At 38.2% G+C, this 18,215-nt stretch overlaps 2 protein-coding genes and 1 long non-coding RNA gene across 3 annotated transcripts; 2 read left to right on the top strand and 1 right to left on the bottom strand.

Annotated features, from left to right (window-relative positions):
* The first annotated feature begins 102 nt into the window (after nucleotides 1–102).
* On the top strand, nucleotides 103–1,622 carry dlx5a (distal-less homeobox 5a). Its single transcript, XM_057827263.1, has 3 exons — nucleotides 103–677; nucleotides 797–981; nucleotides 1,111–1,622. Exons 1-3 carry the CDS (start codon nucleotides 326–328, stop codon nucleotides 1,411–1,413), a joined length of 840 nt encoding a protein of 279 aa, XP_057683246.1. The 5' UTR covers nucleotides 103–325; the 3' UTR covers nucleotides 1,414–1,622.
* A 3,885-nt stretch (nucleotides 1,623–5,507) lies between these two features.
* LOC130911044 (uncharacterized) lies at nucleotides 5,508–17,620 on the top strand. The gene is made up of 3 exons (XR_009061949.1): nucleotides 5,508–5,660; nucleotides 7,712–9,132; nucleotides 15,401–17,620. It is a non-coding gene; the product is annotated as an uncharacterized LOC130911044 (long non-coding RNA).
* On the bottom strand, nucleotides 5,702–7,732 carry dlx6a (distal-less homeobox 6a). The gene is made up of 3 exons (XM_057828783.1): nucleotides 7,197–7,732; nucleotides 6,727–6,920; nucleotides 5,702–6,286 (listed from the first exon to the last, which is right to left on the bottom strand). The coding sequence occupies exons 1-3, from the start codon at nucleotides 7,519–7,521 to the stop codon at nucleotides 6,047–6,049; spliced, it is 759 nt and encodes a 252-aa protein (XP_057684766.1). The 5' UTR covers nucleotides 7,522–7,732; the 3' UTR covers nucleotides 5,702–6,046.
* Nucleotides 17,621–18,215: the final 595 nt, after the last annotated feature.

Here is an 18,215-nt window from a genome sequence, read left to right as displayed (position 1 = left end):
AGTGCAGCCACACAGCCTCGTGGTTCCCCTCCAATAAGGAAGCTTGCAATGTGTATTGGGTGTAGCTCTACGTGTGTGTGCGTGTGTGTGTCTGTTTGCGTCCTGGCCAATGGAACCAGATCCTCCCTGCAGTGCGTAAGAGCGCCTTTCGGATTTAACCAAGTCTTTGCTGTGCGCTTGGCTGCAGTCTTCAGCAGAACCCGACGACCTGAGACGATTCCCACAATGTCAGTGTAGTTTCCACGCCACTTTGGAGCCTCGACGCCTCGTTTTTGCTCGTTTTTGTTGTACACCTCGAACTATCCCGAGCGTTTCCCCCTGAAGAATGACTGGAGTATTCGACCGGAGAATCCCGAGTGTGAAGCCCGCCGATTTTCAGACTTCTTTCCAGCTTTCCGCCATGCATCATCCCTCCCAGGAATCTCCTACTTTACCCGAGTCCACCGCTACGGATTCCGGCTACTACAGTCCGGCCGCCGGAGTGTCTCACGGGTACTGCTCGCCTACTTCCACCTCGTACGGAAAACCGCTCAACGCTTACCAGTACCAGTACCCGACCGTGAACGCATCCGCTGGGAATTTTCCGACCAAATCTTACACAGACTACAGCTCGTACACGACGCCAACCTACCATCAATATGCTGGTGCTTATAGCAGAGCTCAACCGAGTCCACAAGGTAAGAATTTATACTTATTTTAACTTTAAAACGATATATTTTAAACCAGTTTGTTAGATTTTTAAAAAATGTTTATTTAATTGCACGGGCCAAAATTAATAGTTGTTATTTTGCTGCAGAAAAAGAGCTTGCTGAACCAGAGGTGAGGATGGTGAACGGCAAGCCGAAAAAAGTGCGCAAACCTCGGACAATCTACTCCAGTTTCCAGCTGGCCGCCCTGCAAAGGCGCTTCCAGAACACGCAGTATTTGGCCTTGCCCGAGAGAGCCGAACTGGCTGCCTCTCTGGGTCTCACACAAACACAGGTAAGATTTGCAAATATAAAATTCGAATTTATCCATCTTTTTAACATCCACAAAGACAAATTCTATGCTCTAAAATAGCTTCATTTCCTTAAAATAATATTTTTTTGTTGCATTTTTTTGGGCCACCAGGTGAAAATCTGGTTCCAGAACAGGAGATCCAAAATGAAGAAGATCATGAAAAACGGCGAGCTCCCCCCGGAACACAGCCCCAGTTCCAGCGACCCCATGGCCTGCAACTCCCCGCAGTCTCCGGCCGTTTGGGACCCCCACGGGCCTTCCAGGCCGCACAGCCTTCAGCCGCAAAACCTCAACACGTCGGCCTCTAACTTTTTGGAAAACACGGGGTCGTGGTACACATCCCCGAGCGCCCACCTGCAGACCCCCAACTCGATACCGCACTCGTTGGCACTTGGAGCGGGGACGTTATACTGAAAAGACGAAAAAAAAAAAACACATGTTCATTTCTTTCTTCTTTTTTTTTTCTTTTCTAAAAAAAAAAAAAAATCCAGAAAAAAAAACCTTCTATGGAACTCGTGTTGACATTTCAGGGGAATATGCAATGTATTTGACTGTCATAGAAGAAATGTGTAAATGTGTGCATGTAATTTATTGCATTTTTTGGAAGACTATTAAACGTTTAAATGGACAACGGACAATTTTCCCGTCTTATCAATGTTGCGGATTTACACTAAAACATAATATCACTGACATGAAAAAATACAGCACGCCTCGGGGTGATTTTTCTCTTTTAAATGACACGCTTGTAAATCACAGCTGCAGTAGCGAGATGAATTATTCAGATTATGTTTCACTTGGCTCGCCCTGCCGTTGATTTCCATTTTTATGGATTTGCAAAACACACGAACACAAATCTGTCACTGAAATCATCCAAAAAGAAACTAAAATCCTCCATCGTTTTATAACATTTTTACGTCTTACACATATTATTTGTCGTTTATTGATTTTATTGTTTTTCCACTCCACGGCAAGATTTTTTTTTTTTTTTTTTGTTGCAGACATGTCTGCAGTCTCTCGCTTTGTGTCCCCTACAATTAGACGCTTTGAATGGCAGAGAGGGGGCGACGGGGAGGGAGGGTGGTGGTGGTGATGGTGGGGGGGCGGCACGGAGATCTGAGACAATCCGCATTCCTGTGGGGGAAGGCCGGCTCCAGAGCGTTGCCACTCCCGGCCGCATGCGGCCCACCTTCCGGGTAAAATCCCAAATCCGCCACAGAGTCACCGTGTCATTAGCAGCCACTAAACAAACCTTGCCACTTAGAAGACATATTTAAGCAGTTGAAATGGAGCTAATTGAATTTTCACGAGCATGCGCATTAAGATTAGGGATGCACTTTTTTTTTTTTTAAATAATACACAAAATGCACTCTTCACTTTTTTTTCCCTTTCAGATTTTCCACCTCCATTATAAACCTATGTAATGGCAAATATCATTCATTTTAAAAATGTTTTAAAATAGACCAAAAAAATCCATCATCTCGACCATTTTTTTGTATTGAAGATTTTTTATAAGTTAAAAAAAACTCGAAAGAAAACACTAAAAATATGTTTATACTATAGTGAAATTGTTGTCACTATATCTGTCAGCCATGATTATGAATCATAGACTGTACAGTGTCGTCCACACACAAGCTGCCATTAAATGGAGAGCCCCCGTTTATTCCCAACCGAATATTTTCCACTCAACTAGTCCCAACCCCCACACCCATGTTTTTTCCCTTCTCAAATCGAGTTAAAAAAAAAAAAGCGTTAGTTTTACAGGACAGCTCCAACTGTAACACTCCATAATAATTATTCTCCATGCAGGATTAGGGCCTCCATTATCATAATCTGGACATTGACAATTACCTATAATTTGCAAAGATGCGCACGGTTCTTGATTGCAGAGGGTCTTTCCCCCCCCCCCCCCCCTCCTCTTCTCTCTCCCGAGCTCGCCATCACTAAACAGTGACAGTAATAACAGCTAATTTTGCTGGCAATATATAAGAGCTTACCGCGGTGTGCAAACACTTTTCCCACCTGGATTTGCGTATTGAGCCGCTGGCCGATGGTGCACCGGCGAGCATTGCCGTTGGGGTGGCGCATGGAGCGGAAGCACAAAAGGAAGGTAAGCGTGTGTCTCGATTCGCTTCTTAGTGCGCTGTGGTGCAGGAGACTTGATTGGATTTGAATTGGGAGTGACAGGTGCACACGTGCTCAGGTGCACCTGTAATGTATCGACAGCTAAAACACTTATAGGTTACTTGGTGCAATCCACATCAGCTAGAGATTAGAAATAAGGCCTTATTTGGATTTGTAGAGAAATGTATTAGTTATAGGTATGTAGGTATGTATATATATTTTGTGAGTGCGTATATCTAAAGACATGGTATAGAGTATATATTGCTTATAGACAGTACTTTTGGATATATATGTGTGCATACTTAACATTATGTTTGTGCATGTGCATACATGTCTATAAATAAATACAGTATATGTAATCTGCAGTATGTGTACATTATACTGTTTGTATGTGTGTATGTATGTGTATATATATATACACGCACACAGTATATATATGTAACTTTTATTAATATATATATATATATATATATATATATATATATATATATATACTGTACATGTGTGTCCATATGTAATATGGGGTGTGTGTTTGTATGCACACACGTCTCTATACAGTATATGTATTTATTCATATACACTGTATGTATATACGTATATGTGCATATATTTATATATATATATATATATATATATATATATATATATATATATATATATATATATACTGTACACGTGTGTCTATATGTAATATGGGGTGTGTGTTTGTATGCATGCATGTCTCTATACAGTATATGTATCATATACACTGTATGTATAGACATATATATGTGTATATATTTATGTATATACACATATATATTTATGTGTGTGTGTGTATGTGGCAGGAATGAATGACTATACTGTATCTTCATAGATTCAGGGTTGCAAAAGCAGGATACGTTTATGGGGAAAAACGCACAATAATACTAATATATATATATATGTGTGTGTGTGTGTAGTATATATACACGTACACAGTATATACTGTATAAAGTAACTTGTATTAATATGTAAATACTGTACATGTGTTTCTATATGTAATGTGGGGTGTATGTTTTTATACGCACACATCTCTATACAGTATACTGTATGTGTATTTATTCATATATACTTTATGTATGTGTGTATATATATATATATATATTGTATATCTCGGTGTGTGTGGCAAGAATGAATGACTACTGTATGTTTATACATTCAGGGGTGCAAAAGCAGGATACGTTTATGGGGAAAAACACGCACAATAATATGATGTATATATAACGTGTGTGTGTGTATATATAATATATATGTGTAGTGTATATATACGCACACAGTATATTGTAAAGTAATTTGTATTAATATGTATGTACTGTACATGTGTGTATATATGTAATGTGTGTGTTTGTATACACACACGTCTCTATACAGTATATGTGTATTTTTCATATATACTCTATATGTGTCTGTGTACGTAATATATATATATATATATATATATATATATATATATATATATATATATAATGTATGTGTGTGTGGCAAGACACAATGACTATACTGTATGGTTATACATTCAGGGGTGCAAAAGCAGGATACGTTTATGGGGAAAACACGCACAATAATACAATGTATGTATTTATATATATATATATATATATATATATATATATATATATATATATATATATATATATATTATATATAAATTATATATGTATAATTTTTGACACAAAAAAAAACCCTATATATATATATATATATATATATATATATATATATATATAGGGTTTTTTTTCACCTGTGTCAAAAATTATACCTACAGTATTTTGCACAACCTGTAGGGTTGAGTGTGTATGTGTGTTTAATGTGTGTTTGTATATACAGTGTATATATGTATGAATACTACTGTAGGCTTATGTATATTTTTATCTATCCTATCAATTGTTATTGGTGGCATTTGTGCGTCTTGTTGATGTTTACCCGCGCTGCTGCATACTCAACCATCTCTGATGGCGTATATGGTGCATAGGGCCCCCGCGGTGGGTGGTGTGGGGGCCCCCAGGTAGCCTGAATGCTTGCCAGTGGGGCATCCGCGACTTTGACAGCTGCACGTAGTCTTTTCACCAGTCGTCATTGCAGATAATATCCCCGATGCTCTCCCTTCTCGGCAATTTGTATATGAATAAGCGAATAATTTCCCCCCTTTGTTCCATCCGCGCTACCTCCAAAGCAAAATAAAGATGGCTTTTAGTATTAAAGTGGTAGAAAATTACAGGTAATTATCTTTGACGGTAAAAACGCTGTAATCAGCGGGCTACATCAAAAATTACCCTAATTATGCCTGCATTTATGAGAAAGGGGGGAAAAAAGCCTGACTTGGATAAAAAGCCAGCAAATTGTCCCAAATATCTCCTCGGTATTGAACGCCGCTGCAGCTGGCTGCTTTGTTCGCCATCGATCCCGCGGAGCTCGCCATTTAACGGCCTGCATTAGGACGGAGAGACGGCAGAAAACATTTTGTCAATAATTGACGCCGGCCGGATTGACCTGCTTTGGAGGTGAATGCAAGGCATGCGGTAAGTTCATTTCCATCCTCTGCATGACATGTTGGCCCAATTCGGATTTTGACTTTAAAGCACACAAAAAGCATGTTTGGAGTCACGCTTTTACTCAATCTGACAGAACATAAAAAGTCTATGTACAAGTGAAGTGGCGGATTCTATTTACAAACACTCATCCACCCCCCCTGAAAAATGAGCAGTGTACAAGTCCACGTTAAGACCACGTGGGTCAGTTTTTGCCGGAACTTGGCTTGGATGTCACTGACGATATTTTGTGACGGGTGACAGCAGGACAGTCACGTAAAAATGTCAGTTCCTCCACATCTGGGACATCCATACGGAGGCGGCCGGTCCTCTCACGTTAGGCCGCTTTTAAACTCCCAATCCCGGTTTGGAAAAGTCTATCTCTGCATGGAGTCCTGGTGCGGGGATGAATACCAGTGAGAGTAGCCGGGCATGTAGCTGTTGGCTGCCATGTTTACTCCTTTGGATGAGGCCGACACGTCCCATATTGGGGGGATGGACGGAGACCGGGGGGAGAGGCTCATGGATGCCGGCATTGGGTCGCTCTCGTGCGGGTTGCCACCTTGCTTGAGGAGCTTCTTGAATTTGGAGCGCTTGTTCTGGAACCAGATCTTTACCTGCACGGATAGGGGGATTAAATGACTTGATGGGTTGGTTTAACCTGGAGGGCACTTATTTAACTCACTGGCTGCCATTGACGGCGCTAGACGTCCAATCCATTTTGACTGGGAGTGAAAGATGAGCAAGCATTCATCTAATTTCACTTTAAATTCTTTGGACGTCTATGTTTGTCAATGACAGGTAATGAGCTGCATACTATTAGAAATATGAAAAATAACAAGAGCTATTGTGGGTCGTAATTGTATATTAATTTATTTTATGAATATGTAAAATAACGATTGGTATTATAAATAAAAAAATATATAATTTTAATTGAGACCTGGCGGCCACACATGTGGACATCACATTTTTAGTGGCAATGTTTGAGCTTTTTTTCCCCTTTAAATTACCAAAAAATTCACTTGCCCTATACGGTTTAGGTGTGAATAAGTCCTACCTGGGTTTGGGTCAGGCCTAACGATGCGGCCAATTCGGCCCGCTCAGGTAAAGCGAGGTACTGGGTTTGCTGGAATCGGTGATTAAGCGCCTGTAGCTGCAAACTGGAATAAATCGTCCTTGGTTTGCGGATTTTCTTCCCTTTCCCGTTAAATCGAATCTCCCCGTTTTCGATCACCGTCGTTTTCTGCTGCTCTGCAACAACAAAAAATAATTATCATTGAAAAGCACCCGAGGGAGAGGCTGGAAAATGCCCATCAAAACGAGGGGGAGCTGTCATTTTCCCGATTATTTCCGATAATGACATGTCAATTAAATGCTAATTACAACATCGAAGGCTGGCTTCGTGTGGTTGTGCGGATGATCACACCCTGTTGTTGTTTCTTTTTGGAGGGGGGTGACGTAAACGTCCGACATAAAAGGACGCTAGGGGAAGATAATCGGACGATGAGGCTCGGTTTTCGGGCTTACCTGCGCCGTCTAACCGCGTCTGCGCTCCCGTGTTGTTGTGGTAGGTGGACAGGTAGGGACTGTGGTGCGGGTGGCTCACGTAAGGGTAGGCTAGGGAGCGGTTGTAGGTGTTGCCGGCCGGGTAGGCGGCGGTGTTGTCGTGCTGGTGGTGGTGCGAGCCCGAGTGCAGGCAGTGCAGCGGGTAGTGCGCGCCAGCCATGGACGGCGAGCTCTGCGCCGAATGGGATTGGCCTTGCTGCCCTTGCTGCTGGCCGAACTCCATGAAAGCGGACTTGGACGAGTCCTGCGCCTCCAGACCGTCAGCCATCGTAGTCATGGTCATCATCGAATTTTCCCTGCCTTGAGAGCGAAAACGCTCGCCCCCCTCTCTCTCAAGACCGACTCGGCTTCCTTTCTCTCTCTCTCTCTTTGGTCTTTTTCCCCCCAGAATTTGCAGCGACTTTAATTCCTTCCCGTGAAATTCCGATTCGGAGCTGTCCGATTTTTTACTGTTAAAATTGCTTGCTCGCTTGCAGACTTGGTGCAGACGCTACAAGTAAAATGGTTAGTCTCCAAAGGGCAGCGCCTTCCTATTGGTCATCCGGAGGCGACGTCATCATGCAGGGCTGAGCGCTTGACGGAGACTTGAGCTCCGAGTTAACCCACCTTACCAGCTCCTACCAAAAACTATACGAGGGGATGGGAAAGTTGTCTAATTCCCACAGACAGATTGAGCTGCTTGGAATTGCCCTATCGTTTTTCACTTTTGCTTTTTCGACACAACCAAATTACGCACTGCAGGCCATGCTTCTATGTGGAGAAACAGCAATACTGCAATATTCTCTAAAAATGTGAAAACTATTTAAATCTCCATCCCTAACAATTATCATGAAATCAATCCCCCCTCCCCTGTTTTGTAGTCGTGTTTACTATAAGAATTGATCCCATCTGACGATTGAAATGAAACAGACACGCATGTAATAATTATGGTAACAATAATAATAATAACTCATTCACTGCATTTGATGGCGACGGGCTCCAATCAATTTTGACTAGGAGGGATGATCTTGTTTTTATTACAGTGTGAAATTCAACGCACATATTCTGTTTTGTTTTGATTTGAATTGATGGCAATTGGGGAAATATCGCGACTAAAAATATATAGTAAGCAGTGATAAAGCACAAATAAGCCTTGTGTAAGTTGGTTCGCAAAAAAAAAAAAAATTTTTTTTCAAATATTAAAAAAAAATTCGTCATAGAAATAAATATTTAAAAAATGAAAAAAACATTTTTTTTTATTCCTCTATAACACGAAAAACTGACGAATAAATGAATCCAATCAATCCTTTTGCATTTAAATGAGTACTACACATCTTAAACCATTTACTCCCATTGACAGCTATAGACGTCCAGTCCACTGTAACCTATGACACTTAAACATAATTTCACTGTCGTCCATCATAAAACGCGTTGAAATAATGAACACTGCTTTACACATTTTTATTGCTACAAAGCATTAAATCACCTCATAAAAGAGCCATAAAAATACTATAATTACATTCAGTCAAGGTAGTTGGAAGACCTTTTTGATTAGCGTGCGCACTTTCCTCCACTTGCAGCCTTAAAATTTCGAACAATAATGATGGTGGACTGGCTTTTATTTTGGGAGTAAAAGTGGATATAGCATAAATTATCCCCTAATTACACGCTAGTGTCGCCTCAATTATCCTCTTATCAAGAACGGTGGCGGCGTTTAGTTTCACTTTTGCGCCTTTCTCCACAATAACAACTAGCTACCTCGCTATTATCGTCAACTACGGTTATTTGTGCGATTTAAAAGTGCACAAGACGGCTTCCGGTAATCATTTTTACAGCAGACTGGGAGAGATGCACATGCAGGCGGACAAACTGTGGATTGATTTGATGTTTTTATGATCATAAACAGGACTCACAAAAGGTAAGATTTATTTTTATTTATTGTTTTGACAGTTAGAATCATCATTTTTATATTTTATTTAGAGTAAAAGTCAAGTGATTTTTGTATTAATGTACAATCCATTAAGTTTTATGAATGTCAATTTATTATTTGGAAAAATAAAATGTAAAAATGACAACACAATATTACATGTAAAAAAGAATCACTTAATTACTGTTAGTACTATTGACCCCATCTCAATCAATTGCTTTTGGAGAATGGCTCTTAAAAATCACTCATTGGGTTCCTCTGACGCCCAAAATTATTAAAATAATATAGATTTTTAAAGCACTTTTGTCCACTAAAACTCGCTTAAATCGTCCATTTTTCCACTGTGCGTCTTCTCTCCCCACGTGTAATTCCTATATGTGTCTCTCTACTAGAATAGTGTGACTGCGGCTTTTTGGAAAACCACCCCCTTGCTGCAAGGGGGGGACCAGCGGTTGGGCCTAAAGAGAGAGAACGTCCCCCACTGGCGTGTCACACTCAGCCGGGAAGGCGACGACCACATTCGGCCTTTAACTCGCCGCTTTTACGCACGAAATTACGCAGCGATGGGTGTGTTGTTTGCAGGAAATCTGCGTAAAAATCAAAGAAATGGTGCAAAGAAAGCATGAATATTATCGAGAAATCTGTGAAATTATTATTGCATATAGCAAATTTGCTCATAAGAGACAGTACAAGGGCAGCAATTATGGGATTCTTCTTTATTTTGTTGGTCAGAATGTACTGTTCGAAGCCGTTTATCCGCGATGATAGAAAATTGCTCTGTTGCCAGGACGCTACCACCGAAATAGAGGGAGTTGCATTTCCATTTTCCTGTATAAAAGATGATGTACTTGCGAGGATTAAAATATAATAATAATGGAGAGGGAATAAGTGGGCTTGTAAACAAAGACTGGAAAATGCGGGTTTCTTTATTTTCTCCATGTGCATTTTTTTTTTTTTTTGCAAATGACATACTTGGCCTCTAATGTTGTCCTAGGCCCAGGCCCACTTCACATGCACTCATTACCTAACCTGAATAATTAGAGCCCCTTTTCATGGTGGTGGAAAAATGCATTTAATAAAGAGTATCTAGAGCAGTGGTTCTTAACCTTGCTTAAGGTACCGAACCCCATGAGTTTCACACGTGCATTAACTGAACCCTTAGGAATTAGAAAAATCTTTTTTTCTCTCTCCCAAATTCAAAATTGATATATGGCGGGAAACACAGACAAGACTGAAAAGCAGTTTCTGCTCTTGCACTCCTCTTTAAAAGAAACTGCTGTATTTTAAGCCAAAACAACTGTTGTGTTTGACAGAACAATATGCTGCCATAGCAGATTCATGGCACATAAGGCCCCCGAACTATTTTTAATTTGTCCGTTTTACCCTGGAAACCCCCGTTTACAGATGTCGCACAACCGCTTTTGTTTCAACCCAGCCATAAAACGAAGGTAATTATATTTATTATTCAAAATGTCTATTATTTTTAGCTTACAATCATTAATTAATGTCTAATATTTCGTTTAAAAAAAAAACTTTAAAAAATTATTCACTCGCATATTTTAAACTTTTAAACAAATTACGTCACAATGAAAACAATGGTGTCTGTAAAAAAGTCACAGACATCTACCTCATAACTACCGCTTAATTGTATTTTTTTGGTATATGTCACATTTTCTCCGCTATGTTAGATGATAAATAATCGATCAAACAAAGAAAAATTGAAAAAGAACATTTAAAAGGGTAAATAGCTCAAAATGAAAATCTCGACCACTACTTGATGTCTGTGATTTCTGCATCGTGACCCTTGTTATATTACCATTTTTCACCCTCAAAATCCCCCCAAAATCCGACTGTGGCCATTAACAGCTGTGTCATGTACATGCTACATGGAGTTTTTGGATAGAAAAGAGGTAAGTACGCAATAATATCTAGTTAAAATCATGGGGTTTTTAATTATGCTCTCGTGTGCTCTCACCCCCAGTTAGGGTTTTGCTGTTTACTTTCTTTTTTTTTTTTTTTAAATTTTAAAAGTGCCTTCCTGATCAAAAATTTCTTCCCCCAGAAAATTAAGATTTTAAGCTTTCCAATGATGTATCACACATGCATATAGGACAATTTTGAAATCTGGCCAAATTGGGGGTCTCAGAGCGGAACGTCAAGTCACCTGAGTGTTTTCCGCCATGCCTATCTAAGCTAGCAAGGTAAGACCCAAGTGAATCTCCATTGAAATTTCTTTTCATTTAGCCAGCATGTTATTAAACAGGCAGAAATGTATGTTTTTATCATTAGCATTAGCATCATCAGACAACTAAACCAAGACTAGCCGAATGCGCATATCTTAGAATTTTTCATTCAAATTTGGATGAATATATCTTATATAGTTCAACATTAAACCTGCTTGGTTGCATTAACCTTGACCGTGCAGTTTCTGTCATGTTTACATCTCAAATGATATCAAATTTTTATGAAAAACTCCGCACAAAATGATCGCCGAATTTGTACACAAAGTCAACACGTTAAAACAAAAACAAAAACATGAATCTTCTCACAAATACAATAAACAGTGTGAATTTACAACCAATAATTTTGCCTTTTGATTTGCTTTTTACATTAGGAAATAAAAGTCGATTAATTTCACACTGTTTCTATTTTATGTTTTCATGTCAACATTCTCATTCTATCGCATCCTTGCCTTGCATACTATATTTTAATGGTGTAAAATGTGCCTTTTTTTTTTTTTCCTTTTGTAAACGCAATTCACGTTACCTGTAGGTCTTTTATAGTTCCTCATACTAAGTGAGAGTCTACCTTCCACTGAGCAAACTAATTTCTTCTCCCATCAGATAGAGGACTAGAAGATGAAAGAAGTGGAATAAAGCCTGTAAATTGGGGACTAACCAGTCCAAAACCTGGTCTAAAATGCCACTTTGCTTACATTTCAGCGTCCAAAAATAGGGCCCTGCGTGTCTTAACCTTCACCGAAACCCTTAGACCGAGTCACCGAACCCCTGGGGTTCGATCAAACCCAGGTTAAGAACCACTGATCTAGAGAAATTGTTAACCAGTCAGGGGACAAATGGAAAAATATTTTATGAATTCATGATTTCATTTATATTTGACACCCAAATGAGCACACGAATCATCTGGATTTCGTCATGATTTTACTTCCGATTATAATGACCTGAATACCATACTTAATGAAGCATCAGATTCTTATTGTAAACGTCTGTGCAATATTCAATTTGACTCATTTAGTAGGGGTGCAGCGATACATCAATCTGGATCGATACATTGATTGGTTTCGCAAGGATCCATTCAAATCAAAATCTCAACAAAATTTGTAAAAACAAAAAGTTAATTTAAAAAATCTTAGCAAAATTTCCCTCAAAAACGGGGAAAAAAGAACCCACATTTTTTCCCAAATATTTTAAAATGTCAATCCATTATTGTTATTCTATTAGCTACAGTTCATAATCTAAAAATCCGTTTTTTAAAATTGTCTCTTAAAATTGACAAAAATTAGTTGTTTTCATTTAAAGTCATTGCATTACTTAGAAGCCTGACCCAGTCACCGTCAATTGCTCAGGAACATTCTTCACTGCCAACCTCATAAAAGTAAAAACTCCCAAAAGTGAAGTGAGGTGTAACAAACGCGTAAAGAAAAGAAATCACACCTGCTTTGTCATGTGATCACTCCACTTTTGTTCAATCCAAGACTGAAACTCCGCTTCAAATTTCCCATATTTACTCCTAAAACTCCTCATATTTCATTTCCACGCTCGTTTAAATCCATCAACATTCGCTCCCATATCCGCTCCATCCTCATAATATCATAATCATAATCCCCCGGTTTGCAATTGAAGCTTTTTTTTTCTTTTTTTAATGCGTTACCTCTGATCCGTCAGTGTTGAGTGGATGGATTTTTAGGACTTTGTCCATTTGGGTGAAGTGAAGGGAGCCAATTATTGTCATCATTGCCCTTGAAAATGCATTAGGCCTCACCTGAGGGCTCAATCAATCAGAGGTAGTGAAGAGACGATTAACAGTCGACCTCTGACCTTTCATACATCCCCGAAAAAATGACTTGGGGGAAAAAAAAAAGGGCAAAGAAGCGTTTGTATTATTCATTTTTGTATGTTAACTGTATGTGATCATAGTTTAGTCAGTCGTTTAAGCACATTTTTATTGAAAAAGGTGTTAATTTGATGGTTTAATGAAAGATTATTTTTGCTAGCGCAGAGTCCAAGTAGCCGTAATGTTAAGTAATTGATGTTGGCTTGAATGTAGATTTTTTTTATGGTGTAGTTATTTATTTGTAAGAGCTGTTGTTGAAATATGATTGTGTGTTTTTTTAATGTCAGGTTGTTGAGTGCATGAGAAATGATTGACATTGACATGTTTAGTTGCTGATTGGTTTTCTTTGGTGTGGTGGTTTATGTAAACTAAATTAAAGGCATTGTGTGAGGCCAGCATCTGTTGATTTTTTTAAAACATTTTGCTGGATTTTAAAATTTTATTATAACAAGTGCCTGCTATTGACGGCGATAGACCATTTTGACTGGAAGAGGCTCGCAAAATTCAGCCGTTTGTTGACTTTAAATGAAATAAAACTAACTAAATGAAAAAAATCGAAAATAAAAATAATAGTGCTGCAACGATGGATTAGCTCAAGTAATTCGATTAGAAAAGAACTTCAAATCAAATTTTGCTGCTTCGAGTATTCGTTTTATTAGAGCGGCGTTGTAATGGTTTGTTTTGAAAGTGTTTGCATTTAGTTTTATTCATTTGGGTGAATACACTGCCCTGTACTAGCAACAGTGAACTTGACATAAGTCATTTAACATGGCTGAATCCAGCTGCTCCCTGTTAAGACCAACATAAAGTAAGTTTTTGTCTGAGCTAATATGTTTTTTTTATGCATTTGTAATTTAGTTGATAGGTATATTTACAGTGGGGAGAACAAGTATTTGATACACTGCCAATTGCAGTGTATCAAATACTTGTTCTCCCCACTGTAGCTGTTTTTGTGGGAATATGTGTTTGAACAATTTGTTAAGAGCACTGTAAAAAAAGAAAGTTAGCAATTTATAGCATTTAAGCTAGCGGACTTTTGCTATGCAAGTTAACTGATTGTTCTCTTGTTGTACTTAGATCCTCATTTATTTTATTTTATTTTTTATGAAATAAAAGTGCAATCCTGCATATTTTGAACAAACACAGGGGAATTTTATTTTGAAGTCGAATTTAATGTTCTTTTGAAAATGCAATCTTACCAAGCCTTTGTTTAACCTCTTTAAAATTATTCTTCAATGCGTTAAATATTCCTAATCTGATTACTCGATTATTCAAACTCACTAGTTGATAGATTAATCGACTATTCAAATAATATATATTTTTGTATATATATTTTATATATATTTTGTTTTTTTTTTAAATAAATATTTTGTCAATCAAATACAAGGGACTCATGCGGATTCACTAATTTGTCTTTTTTTTTTCCTTCAATTTTGAGGGATTTAAGAAAAAAACAATTATCCAAAAATAATTAGATTTTTGGTGAAATAATTTTTAAGATAAAAAAAAAATTGTCAGTCAAACACATCACTTATTTGTTAATTTCTTTTCAATTTTTGTGGGAATATGTTTGTAATTTATGAGTAAAAAAATAACCTTCATTTTTATATTCAAGATTTACAAATGTATTTTAAATTATTTTTTTCTGTTTTGGAGGGAATATATTCAAATATTTTGAAACACTTTTTTTTTTTTTTTTTTTTGGTGGAATATAAAATTTAAAAATTTTTTTTTCCCTTATCATGAAACTTTTAATCATTTTTCAGTTTTTGAGTGAACTTTTAAATGTTTAAAAACTGCTTTTTAATCTTTATTTATTTATTTTCATTTTTGGCAACCCACCAATGAAAAAGGCTTTAGTGCTTTATCATTGCTTATTCGATAATTTTTAAGTTTAATAGCCACCAATTATTTATCGTGAATATCATTAATAGTGAAAAAACAGATTAATAGCTGCTGTGTGAACAAGCCTGGTCGGATTTCACTCAATCTGTCAGTAAAGGAAGACAAGTTTTTGTCATTTTTTTGTCCGTTGTTATTCAGTGCAATTTCTCACATGTAAATGATCTGCCTTGCAGTGAACCTTTAACATTTTTGCTCCTCGTTGTTCCGTGAGATTTTTCCCATGTAAATCACGCGCCTTGCGGTGAAACTGACTAACACACTGATTTGTCTTTCTGCCCAGCCCCATTACCAATCTTCACCCCCTCCCCCCCTTCCCCTCACCCTCAACAGGTACGCCTCTTGGCAGCTCTGAGCCCGCCGTCTCCTTACCCCCCCTCCCTTGGTTGGCTTCCACAGCTGTGCGGAGCGAGGGGGCAGATGACCGGAGATTTGGCCCCTGGGAGAGCGCCGAGCCATCCTGGTGCTATTAGACTGCTGGCTAATAATAGGTGTTTCAGACTCGGGGAAGATCAATCAGGAGGGGGTGCGGGGAATGTTCAGGCCAGCGCTTTTTACACATCGGCCCAGATGGATGAAATTACACTTGTCACTTTTTAGTTGCATTACTCCCAAATTGGTTGTCTACCCTTTTTTTCTCTCCTCCTCTCACCGCCTCATTCCAGCTCTTGTTTTTCTCCATTTTTTTTCTCGCCCCAGTTCATGTGTCAATGTCCTGCTAAAAGGATTCAGCAGTGAAATCCCTGTCATTTTGTGCCCGGCCCTCCAGGAACAGCCCCACGGATTCACTTAAAGGACATTAGTTCCTTGTCTCCTCGCCAACATTTTTAACGTTACGGCCAAGTGCGTGATTGGGTAAAAGCGCAAGGATGACATTTTGCGAGGAGTGAAGCTTTCATTTGGATGAAAAGTGTCAGGAATATTCTAATATTCTCGCATGCTTCGTGTCATTTGAATCTGAATGTGTTTCTGATAAAGGAGTCGACATATATTTGGACTGACAATATGATGGCTTTGAATATATTTGTAATATCAACATTATTTTTTCTCTGTATAAAAAGATTGTGAGATAAATGCATTTACCACCTGATTTATGTTGTTTATTTTTAAAATACGGATTGTTTCCTAGCTAGTGTTGCTGTGAAAGTATGTGTGATTGATTGTTTGTCTCTATGAACCTATGACTGATTGGCCATTAGTCTGAGGTGTTTTGCCGAAATTATATTGGATAGGCTTGAAATCCCTTGCAATTGTGACATCCATAATTTAATGCAATAATCAGTTCTAGAGAGACTGAATGACTGAGTTAAAATATCAATATTCTATATTGAAGTCCACTTGAACCTCGACACTTTATTTAGTTTAAAAAGGTTCAAAAGATGGCAATAATCTGAACTATTATGAACAACTCAAGGCATAAAGAAGCCTCCCGGCCTGGTCGACAAAACCCGGTGACTCTTCAATAAAATCTACTTATAATCCAGGTTTTAACAACTATAACAAAAAATATTTTTTGCTAATTTATTGAATAGGATTGCTCATTTAGCAACCATGTGGTCTGAGAACATTTGATTATTAGGATTATTACTCTGTGTGCTTTTAATTTAATAGAAATAAAGATACAGTGGTACCTCTACATACAAAATTATTTCATTCCAGGACCTTGTTTGTAATTCAAAATGGTTGTATGTCGAGCAGGATTTCCCCATAAGAATACATTTTATTCCATTAATTCGTTCCACAGCCCGAAAACCTACACTAAATCCTCAGTAAATGCTGCTGGTACTATTGCAAATAGCAATTGAACACAGCAAAACAAATGAATTATGAATAATAATCGGAATAGTAATACAATAATAGTAATAATAATAATAATAATAATAATACCTGTAATAATGTAACAAATCGGGTTCTAATGTGGCGAATATGTTTTCCGTGGTGTACCTGAACGCACCGTGTGGCTGACTTGACGGAGTGAGAGAGGACATTTTCACTTTGTTCAGCCATAGACTTCATAATGTATTGATGGGACACGGGGTGCGGGGCCGATTCATAGGGGGCCTATCTCCGTCAAAGCTGACCGAGTGGAAATACAAAGAGCTTTTTCCGTTGAAAATTCTTGTGAATGAATGCTTAAATCCCTGAATTCTTCATAGATATGGACGTAAGACAGTCTCGATTCTTGGTCAAAAGTTAAAAAAACAAAACAAAACAAAAACTTGCAGGTAGCATTTATTTTAAGTAAATACAATGGTACCTCTACATACGAAGTTAATTCGTTCCAGGACCTTGTTTGTAAGTCGAAATGGTCGCACAGTATGTCGAGCAGGATTTTCCCATTGGAATACATTATAATTTCATTAATTTGTTCCACAGCTCAAAAACCTACACTAAATCCTTAAAAAATACTGCTGGTACTATTACAAATGGCAATTACATATAGAAAAACACATTAATTATAAATAAAAATCAGAATAATAATACAATAATATTAATAATTCCTGTAATAATGTAACGAATCAGGTTCTAATGTGGCGGACGTTTTTTTTCTGTTCCTGAACGCACCGCGTGACTAACATGACAGAGAAGCGAGGCGGTTGGGTTTACTTTCGCTTTTAATGTTTTCTTGAGTGCACAGTCAATTGCGGGGGACAGCAGGCATTTTGTGTTGGATAAGTTCTGAAATAAATGATAAAAACCTGATAAAACTGGCGAATTCTTTGGCGATGTAACCACAATAATAACTGTCAACTTAACTTACAGTATAAAGACTGGCGAACAGTGGTCGGAGGAGGGCCGTGGAGATGTATTGTTGAGCCAGTTCATGGATGTGCACCCCACGCTAATATTTCTCCATAGTTTGCATCTTCATTTAGGAGGTCGCAAACCCTTCAAAATGCATGCATGGTACGAAAAATATAATAATTACCTTGAATCCTTGAACAAATCACTCCTGAGGCAATCCTTCCTGTTTGTATGCAGTACAGCTTTCGTACTTTTTCAATCTAAATCCGGCGTTAGATCGCTGCATGTGACCGACTGCTAATAAATGTTGAGTGTTGGATGGTCCCCTTTGGGAATGGGTCAGAAGGACAGTA

Source organism: Corythoichthys intestinalis, chromosome 22 (assembly GCF_030265065.1).
Source record: "Corythoichthys intestinalis isolate RoL2023-P3 chromosome 22, ASM3026506v1, whole genome shotgun sequence".
Lineage (NCBI taxonomy): Eukaryota > Metazoa > Chordata > Actinopteri > Syngnathiformes > Syngnathidae > Corythoichthys > Corythoichthys intestinalis.
The sequence above is the reverse complement of the archived record's forward strand: the minus strand, read 5'-3'. Positions and strand labels throughout refer to the sequence as shown.

Coding starts and splice junctions, on each gene's coding strand:
- dlx5a (XM_057827263.1), top strand. CDS start 326: ATGACTGGAGTATTCGACCGGAGAATCCCGAGTGTGAAGCCCGCCGAT. Junction 678..796: donor AGCTCAACCGAGTCCACAAG/GTAAGAATTTAT, acceptor ATTTTGCTGCAG/AAAAAGAGCTTGCTGAACCA. Junction 982..1,110: donor TGGGTCTCACACAAACACAG/GTAAGATTTGCA, acceptor TTGGGCCACCAG/GTGAAAATCTGGTTCCAGAA.
- dlx6a (XM_057828783.1), bottom strand. CDS start 7,521: ATGATGACCATGACTACGATGGCTGACGGTCTGGAGGCGCAGGACTCG. Junction 6,921..7,196: donor GACGCGGTTAGACGGCGCAG/GTAAGCCCGAAA, acceptor TTGTTGTTGCAG/AGCAGCAGAAAACGACGGTG. Junction 6,287..6,726: donor TAGGCCTGACCCAAACCCAG/GTAGGACTTATT, acceptor CTATCCGTGCAG/GTAAAGATCTGGTTCCAGAA.